Source organism: Parasteatoda tepidariorum, chromosome 7 (assembly GCF_982258835.1).
Source record: "Parasteatoda tepidariorum strain Cologne lab strain chromosome 7, Ptep-v5.0, whole genome shotgun sequence".
NCBI classification, from domain to species: domain Eukaryota; kingdom Metazoa; phylum Arthropoda; class Arachnida; order Araneae; family Theridiidae; genus Parasteatoda; species Parasteatoda tepidariorum.
This window is the reverse complement of record NC_141761.1, coordinates 29,154,340-29,164,245: the sequence shown is the minus strand read 5'-3', so window position 1 is coordinate 29,164,245 and position 9,906 is coordinate 29,154,340. Positions and strand designations below refer to the sequence as shown.

Sequence of the window (9,906 nt, the reverse complement as noted above, 5' to 3'; positions counted from 1 at the left end):
GTAAATCGAAGTCTTCGATCCGTAGATTGAAGGTCCAGACGTTTAAAAAAATCATTGATCACAGATGTTTCCGGTAATCAAATTTTTAAAAGTTTAACTTAAAAACACAGTTTATTTTATAGGTTTGTAAGGGAGAGCCAGAGAAATATTTTGTAAGCTTATATTCATGATTAATATTCATCTTTTATCAGTAAATAGTTGTTATAATCATAAACTCAAGAAAGAAAGACATTGGTAAATTTTAATTACTTCTCCAGGTCATCATCGGTATGTGTAAATGGTAAAGGAATGTGTAAAATTTTAAATATATTTTAAGTATACTAAGAAATATTGAGAAAAAGGAAGAAAAAAACCTTGTTTAAATTTTTTTCAATTTAAACTATTTTTTTTCTTCTTTTTACTCGAGAAATTTTCCGGAATATTGACTTGGGCTCACCCTGTTAACTAACGTAGTGAAAATTGAACAAAAACAAGGAAAATTTACCATCATTTCATTTAACATGGACTTTTTGTTTCTTTAACAGTCTGGTAATTGATTATTAATCACACCTGTTTTTTTTTTTTTTTTTTTTTAATTTTATTAAAAGCGCTTTTAAAGTTATAAAAAGGCGTTTTTGGTAATTCTGTCCCTGCAAATGTTTTCTTTTTTAATTATCATTATTAGTTTGAAAGGAAATATTTTTTAACAAACGCCTGTATATAAATCATAAGATAACAGATTTAAATAAAATATAAAACCCAAACTTTACTGCCTCAGTTTTTTTCCAACTATGTGCTTAAAGCTTATAGATTGTGTATAAAACAATTCATTCCAATTTCGTATTATTCAAATAAATTATTTAACGAAAATTAATTTTAAAATAGTTTATTAAGCTGCAATAAATAGCAACATATTTATTTGCTGTTATTTGTTTTACCTCTTTATGCTCTTAGGCATATAAGGCTTAGAGCTTATTTCACCAAAACCTTCGATCTTTGGCGACAGATCTTACTTACTGCCATCCATGTATGCCCACTAACTTAAAATTATACATCTGTCTGTCGATTTAGGTCTCCCTCTTGTTGTTTTTCCGTCAGGAGCTTTGGTAAGTTACATTTTGCTTAAAGGAATATTTAAAATGGGCTAAAGCTAGCTCCGTTTGAGTGTCAAAATTTTATATTCAGAATTTTCTAAAAGATTTTCGTTGGCTATTTTATTTATTAAAAATTATTAATATGCCGAAATTTTTGAAAGTATTCCATAGTTTGCCTCTCTGATTTTTTTTCTTATTTTCAGGATTTTAAGAATTAAATTAAGTCTGATTTTTATTTAATTTAGTGCAATTTAGATGTTGTTAAAATGTAAACTTCTTAATCAAAAATTGCTGACAAACTAAGGTAAACAACGTTTAAGAGCTCAAAAAATATTTATGTAATATAAATATTTTTTGTGCTCTTAAACGTTGTTCACCTTAGTTTGTAATTTAGCACAAAGGTCGCCCACTTGTGTATTCAAAAATTGCTGGTTTTGTAATTTTAATATAATTATCGAATATAACCTTTTTTAGAAATACAAAAGGAAAAAATATCTACACACGATTTTCCTCTCAGGGGCGCAATAAGATTTATCTGTCATTTATAAAATTTCATTTTTAGTTATGACTAATAGATGGCAGCATCACAAATATGAATGCTGCTTTACATTGAGATCATTTCTCAATTAGTAAAACGTAAATTCTTTAAAAGATGGCAGCACCAGCATCTTCTTTATTTTTTATTTTTTTTCTTGTTTGACAGAAAGTTTAGGAACACCTTTCCACTTTTCAGGTAAACTAGATGAGTGAGAGACGAAAGATGACCTCAAAGAGAAACTGCGTAACTGCCAATGATTTTTCTCTCAATGGATAAAAAATTTTTCTACTACGGCAAAGATCTATAAGGATTATTACTTTCAGTAGCAATGTTTCAGCCTTTTATTGATCAACTGTGATCTGATATGGGGTGTTTCGGTGGGAAAGGAAAAAACTATCAGTGTACTATTGTTTTGTTGGATGAAACGGATTTTGTGGAAGTTATAGAGGTAAGAACAATATTTTCCCGATCTGTTAAATAAATAAATATAGATATATTTTTAATATAAATTAAAAATTAAGATAAAAATATGTTGTTCAGTTAAAATCTTTACTATACCGATTGATATTGATAAATTGAGACATCAAAGAAGCTCAGGACTATTGATTAATACCCATAAGTTCTTAAACCATTAAAAATAAGATACTTTTTCGGTGTTTGTTGTAAAAATTAATTGAAATTTAAAAATTGTTTTTTTAATTTTTAATGATTATAAAAAAAAAGTATTACTGCGGAAGAAAAAGATTATTATTTTTTACCTTTTCGTGGCTTAATTTATTTGAAATAAAAACAAAAAATTTGAAACATCTTTATCTTTCCAACATAAATAGTGGATGCTTTACTTGCCACATTAATTAACTTCATAATACAAATGTAAAGAGCAATAGAATAAATACTTCTCGAGCAAATTACTTATTAGTCAATTGCTAAGAAAACGGTTTGACATTTAGTGATGTTAATGGTACTTAATGCTAGAGAAATTTGTCATACACAGGTAGGAATCAATTAACTGCTTTGAAATCATATTTTTAAAAAAAATCAGAAAGTGGAGTTGATAGATTTACCGGGCAATATTAATAAATTAACAACAACAATAAAAAATATTCAAGAGTGGAATTATTGGCAAGCGCAACATTCAATTATCAGCGAATTAATAAATAAAAAATCGGAAAGTGCAGAATTAGGCAATCGATTAGGCAAGTGCAGAATTCATAGTTAAACAAATAGAAAGTGAACTTCATCGATTTGGCAATTGCAACATTCATACATCGAAAAAAAAAATTAAAATGTTCTGTTAGTAGATTTGAAAAGTGTAGCATTCATATATTTGACAATATGGCATAAATCTCTTCTCTATTAATTTTTATTAGTCCAACTCAATAAAAATATGGTGAGAATTAAAATCTCTCTGTAGCACGTGACTAATCTGAAACAGATAAACACCATGCTAATGAAGTTTCTTTCTTTATTTATTTTTTGTATAATAATAAGAAAAAGTAAAACATATATGAACAAATACTTATGTATAGCAACAGTGGCGTAGCGAGCTTAACTCGCGCCCGGGGCACAATACCCTTTTAGCGCCCCATTCGAAAACCATATAATATTATATGTAAAATATACTAGCAAATTAATAAATAAATAAAGTAAAATAAATAAAGTCATAGATTCAAGCTAGGCTTTAAATCTGAGACAAAAAATGTAGTTGAGAGAACAAGACTAGATTTTAAAATGTAGAATTAGTTCAAAAGATATCTATTATTTATTTTACATATTTATAAAGAAATATTTTAAAAACGCGCAGTTTTAAAACAATAAAAAAGTAAATATTTATTATCTCTAAGGAGATATATAGATAGGAGACATATGTTTAATAATCATATGATTATAATACATTAATAAAACTAATTACTATGTCTAAATTTTCTGTGCTTTTGATGAAGCAAATGTATCAATAATATAATATAAATTGATCATCTAAAATTTTTCTCTTTCCACACTTAAAAATGCTAGGTCACTTAGGTGATCTGTCAAAATTAATTTTAATTTGCTGAATGAACGTTCGCAGCTAGCAACTGATACTGAGATAGTCAGGAGTATTTGAAATGCCGCTCTCAGATTTGGAAAAACATCTTCTCCATTCGAGATTGATTATAAAAGTAAGAAATTCTAATGGAGTTTTAGGTTTAATTTCTTTTCTACTGCGGAGTAACATTTTGCTGTCACATATTTTGATAATAAGTTCGATTACATTGAAATCTGTATTATAAAATTCACCCAGATTTTTAAAATTTTTTTTCAAGGTCGTTATCAACATTATCCTTGTTTAATAAATTTTCAACGTCTAGTAGAAATCCAAATTTGAAATTAAGGCACTTAATCTTGTAAATCGTGTACACATTTCTTGTTGGAGACGATCAAGAGTGCTTTTCATAACGCGAGAAATGTCACTTTCTGCAGAAACACCACCATAGCCAATTCTCCAGGCACGTATTGTTGTATCCATATCCTATTTTCACAAAGAGACTCTGCTTTTTCTATTGTCTTACAGAGCTTGTCTGAAATTTCGGCTAGCTCAGTCGCTAATGATTCAAGATCATAGAACACTTCTCTAAAATTCATTCTAGGATCCTGTAATCTGAGCTGCACACGATCAATCCTTCTTAAGATTTCATACCAGAAATGAACTAAAGTTATAAAACTAAAGGTTAGTATATTTTGCAACAGAATTGTAGCTTCTCTTCTGTTGTCACTTGTAGTGGTAGTGTGCTCTGCTAATTTTTCTATTAGTTCTTTTATATTGTCTAACCCATAGATGATAACGATAACAGCTTGTATTCTGGCGCTCCATCACGTTTCAGATGTGTGACCTGCCATCACGGCAGCCTTATCGTAACATTGTGATCTGCAGTTTGTTAATGAAATTTCATCGTAATTTAATTTCTCTAAAATTGTATTTTCGATCGAGGCTGCATCTTTAGCATGTATTTCAATAAAACTCGAAAAAGATTCTTTGCTGGAAACTTTTTTATTGATGAAATCAGCATCTATATACCTAGCGACTTGGGACATTTGCTCTCGATGAGAGATATCAGGAGTTGAATCAAGCAAAAGTCCATAATATTTATTTCTTTTGATATCGTTTATTAGTTGATTTCGAACTGTAGATGCCAGAAGATGAATGAATTTACTTTGAATCTGTGGTGACAAATATGAGAACAACAAATTTTTCTGTTTAGAAATTTTTTCATACTCTATTCACTTAATAATAGAATCGTCGAGTAGATGTAGTAAGTAATCTTATTTGATTTATTACTTACCAAGAATGCCTTGAACTTGAAAGGTAGTAACATAGTGAAATATACAATATAATTTATGCTGACATTAAACTTATATATAACATTTAATAACATTTCATTTTTATTCTAAGCAGAGCGCAATGACAAGGACGTGAATTAAATATTGAAATATATTTAATATGAATATGAATTTAATATAATATTTAATATGAATTAAATATTATGAATAATATTTATGAATTAACATTTATTATATTACACTGGCACTAATTTAAAATATATTTTCCAGAGATCAATTATAATAAAAAAAAATTATCCAGCAATTTTTTGTTTTGCGGACCATTTGGCGCCCCATTGTGAGTAGCGCCCGGGGCATGATGCCCCCCCCTTGCCCACCCCTCACTACGCCACTGTATAGCAATGAATTGTTTATTATTAAGAATAGATTTGCTCGGCCCGAAAATTATCTATTGTTGAAATTTTCCGTCTCGCTTTCAGGCCTGCCCACCCCCCTTTGTATGATGGAGGTTGTTTGTTTTTGCTTGTGCTCACTTCTTAAAGTTGTGATTTTAATTTTTGTTACATCTCGCATAAAAAGAAATGTAATCCATATCTATTCATGGCTGATTTAGCAGTTCTGCAGAAAGATATGACTTTTATATTAAAATCCAGTAATTTTAATTGCTATAAATATTTTTAGGCGTAAAAAGGTTTTATGCAAACCTCATTTCCACCCCCCTTACTTTTACCGAATTTTCCGAAGATTTTAATACAATAAATCACAAAATATTGTTTATTATAGTATTCCTTAGTAGATTTACTTTAGAAATATTATTTAAAAAAATGAAACTGGTGACTTTTGATTATTTGAATTGATTTTGTTTTTCTGAAGATAAAACGATGAAATATTTATGGCTGGAGGATTTAGTTTATGTAAAGTAGTTCGTAAATTTTAAGTTTCGATATAAGTAAGATGCATGCTGGATAATTCATTTCGGAAGTAGGGAAAAAAAAGATTTTTCGATGGGGATCACTTTTGTTTGAGCAGTTGACTTTTGCATGTTTTTTTTTTTATATATTTACGTAATGCTTTTTTTGTTTTCTTTTTATTTATTTATTTTTATTACAACAGACATTGGTACATGAGATGATATATTTTAAAAAAGGATCGAGATAATGCCTTTTAGAAGTTTTTTTTTTCCCGTAGAGTTTCAACTCATTTAAAATAAGTTTTTTTTTTTTTCTTTTGCTCTTAACACCTACCATTATGATGGAATTGCTCATTAAAAATAATTGTCTTAGTGCGCTGCATATATATTATATCATATCATTGCATTGTTTTTCTTGTATTGTTTTGGAAAACTGTGAACGGTTGTCTACGTTAATTATGAAGTTATTATTTTTATTATACTTTATGCGGTTTCTAAGTATGTATATTTTGCCCACGACTCAAACATACGTACATTTTTTTTCTCTTCTCTATGATAAATCTTCTTATATTAGACACGAAACTCGAAATTTCTACTATTTATCTAGTTTTTTCTTATTATTATTATGCAAAATAATTTAAATTGTTATTGAAATTAATAAAGAACTACTTCCTAGCTATCACAAGATAAGCTCTTAGTGAGGTCGGTTTTAATTGAGTCGAAGGCTTAATTTGTGATTACCTAACAGTATCCATGGTAAATAGTTGAATCATGGGACTAATTGTTACTTGAGTCAGTTTAAGTACAGTTCATATAAGGTACAGTTTAGATCAGATTTATAGAATCTATCTCAGTTTTTATGTCTACGTATTTGATCTACATTATATCTACATTGAGTTCACGCCAGTATGGCGACAACTGTCACTAAATGTTCTACAAATGTGCTAAAATCATTTGCATAAGCGACAAATTTGTCTCCTTGAAATATGTTTTGAATGTAAGAATGGAGAAAATAATAACAAAAATAGTTTTTACTTTTCTTTTAATTTTTATTTTTGTACCGAATTTCATGCGTTTAAAAAAATCTGTTGCATTAAATTTATTGTCCAACGCGTGGTATGCAATTCAAATGCGTGGTATTCAACGAATGACTAAAAATGTCGAGTACAAAATCTTTAAATTTAATTGTTGAAATTTCACATTTACATGGCTTTGCATTCATGTACTGACAGTATAATTGTTCATCAATAAAACAATATTTTTTTGTTCTTTTAGATAATTAATTGTTAACCATACCTTCTCTGTTTTCCTCATTTATTTATTCATTTGGCCTCAGTATATTAATCTCTATGTTGATTACATTTGCTAATATTATATTGCTTTTTTTCTCTCTTAATTTTAATCGATGCAAATCTTTAATCGTTATGGGGTAATGAACCTAATTAGTTATAGGGATTAAAGATGGAAATTAATAATTTTTGATGTGTACCATTACATAAATTATGTAATAGTAAAATTCGATTTTTTTTCTCAAGTTTGTCTACCGTATTAAGTTTTAGGACCTGTAAATGAATACCTAGGTGGTCCTATGGGACCACTAAATTCTCATTGCTGATGTGTACCATAAGCATTGGTATCTTCGTAATGAATTACTTCTAGAAACACTTTTGACTATCAAGGCACTTCAGTTTTTAAAATTATTTTATTTACACAAGAAAGATATTAATTTTGACTTTTATGGTAAAGTGATTGTAAAAAATATATTTATTTATCGATAAATATTTTACCACTTTTTAATGTTAACAACCGCATAACTGTTCTTTAGGGGCAACGAATGCACGGAGAGATTGAATACGGATACTATTATTATAATTCATAGGCGGAGTTGAACTGCAGATCCAGATTTTTTATAAGTTCATTTTTGTGAAATTGTAAAAATCTACTCATAATTTTGTGAAATAGTAAAAATAATAGTGAAATGTGGTTTTTTGAGAAATCACAAAATCCAGTGATCTGTCCGGATTTTCTGTGAAAAGATTTATTTTTGAGATATTATTAAAAATCTATTAATTCATTGAGTTTGTGAAAACAGGGTCCTGAATTTTGTGAAGGGAAAAAAAAACACAAAAAGTAGTTCGTTTAGATTTTTTTTTCTCATGAAATTGTGAAAATTTTCTGTTTTGGTGTGAAGTCCTGTTTTTGTGAGAGAGAAAAATCGCATTAATTGAGTTTTGGATTGGAAATTGAATTGAGTTTGGAAATTGAAATTATGAATTAAAGACGTCCTTAATTCCGATTTTCTTAAGATAGTGGAAGATTCTCCACTGTAAAATATTTTGTGAAGGGTCCGTTTTACAATAAATAATCCGTTTTACAATAAATAATCAGTGAATAATCCGTTTTACAATAAATAATCAGTGAATAATCCGTTTTACAATAAATAAGCAGTGAATAATCCGTTTTGGCGATCGACGTCAAGGATTTGTAGCGTTATGGATGATTCCTGATATCTGTATCAGATTTAAACGTCGCTACCCTGTTCTTTTGAACTCGATCTAAGAAACTAGAGAACTTTTAGATCCAGAATTCAGGAAAATTGGCCGTTGTAGACTAATCAGTGAACTAAATCACATTTGCGTATACAGTGAAACTAAATCACATTTGCGTAGTATGGTGAAAAAAGAAGAAAACCACTATACAGCTTGTATGACTCTAAAAAGACTCGAACCTATGATCCGTCAATCATTGAGGTTGTTTTACGCCAGCACTGGGATCTATCGTAATTCCCCGAGGCTAAGGCTCTATTGCGAAACTATGTTTTCCTTAAATGATCTTCTTTACTAGCCTGACAGCCCCGGATGGGCCCTAACCTTTTTCAGAAATCCATTCCGTCTTATTCTTGTCTAAAGTTTTCTAGTTTGTTATTTTAATAGTTTTAAGGGTTTTTTTTTCTTTCAGACAATCAAATCAACTAAGTTTAGACCTCTTTTTAGGGTACCGAATGATTTGACCAAGATCTTCGATGGTCAAATTACATGTATTAAGAAAGAGGGCACGTAACTTTAAAGGGGTGACTGTTGGAGAAAATTTTGAAATGCATGGAATAGCGTAATTTATTATTATTATTACACTCCATTCACACTCCTTTGAATAAAGAAAAAAAATTCCGAAAGTGAAGAAAGTGTTCTAACGCAATGGTTTTATGCATCACGTGCCACGTGAAAACTCATAAATAAATAAAAGTGTGTCTTTTGCGTGTTTTGGAAGCAGATTCGAGGAGCCATCACGTGAATTGCTTTCCTCGACAGAAGAAGAATCATTGAAGTTTGTTTGCGTGCCTACATTTGGTATTCTTTCAGAACTTGCACAACAAGTTGTTGAAATCGAGATAAGAATTATATGTGACAATTTCAGTAGAGAATATCATAAAGAGCTATTTGATTCGCTCCATCTATGCCTTTTCTTAATTAACCCTTAAACGCAGATTAAAGACTTAATGGACAATTAGATTAAATTTTTCTTTAAAATCTTAATGCATTCAGAATCCTTTCAAACTCCCAGAAGACATTTCATACCTTTCCTAAGAGTCCTATTTATTAAGTTATTTCTAAGACAAATTTGCTTATCTGAAACAGGGATTCACGTAACTATTTACGAACTGACGTCACATGTGTCCAACTACCGTTCCTTTACAATTGCTGTGCTGAAGTCAGCCAATGAAGTTCGAAGATCAAATCTCAAGTTGAGCATATAATCCAATTTCGAAATCGTTTTGTCTTACCATTTGAAGAAACCAGTGACCAAACATCGAGATAAATTTTTTAAACTTAAATGTGCTAAAATTGTAATATTTTTCTTTCATTCAATCAGCTAACAATCAAAATACAGATGATAGAGGTATATACTTATCTTTTACAATATTTTTCAAAATTTAGACATTCGACGAGTTAAAATTTATTTCACCAATTTTCTGAAAAAGAAATATTTTTAAAGAAATATTTTTGTGAGAGCATAAATAGTAAGAACCATATGTCAAATTGTTAATTTTTAGTAATTTATTGACAAAC

The 9,906-nt window shown here is 29.2% G+C and overlaps 1 protein-coding gene across 2 annotated transcripts in view; it reads left to right on the top strand.

The window, feature by feature from the left end:
* The first annotated feature begins 1,795 nt into the window (after window positions 1-1,795).
* LOC107447560 (band 4.1-like protein 4) overlaps window positions 1,796-9,906 on the top strand; it is an 85,137-nt gene continuing 77,026 nt past the window's right edge. For both annotated transcript variants that reach the window (XM_087167579.1, XM_087167578.1), the window contains exon 1: window positions 1,796-2,059. In XM_087167579.1, coding sequence (XP_087023705.1) covers window positions 1,976-2,059 — 84 coding nt within the window. In that variant the 5' untranslated portion in view covers window positions 1,796-1,975. The remainder of the gene's footprint in view (window positions 2,060-9,906) is intronic.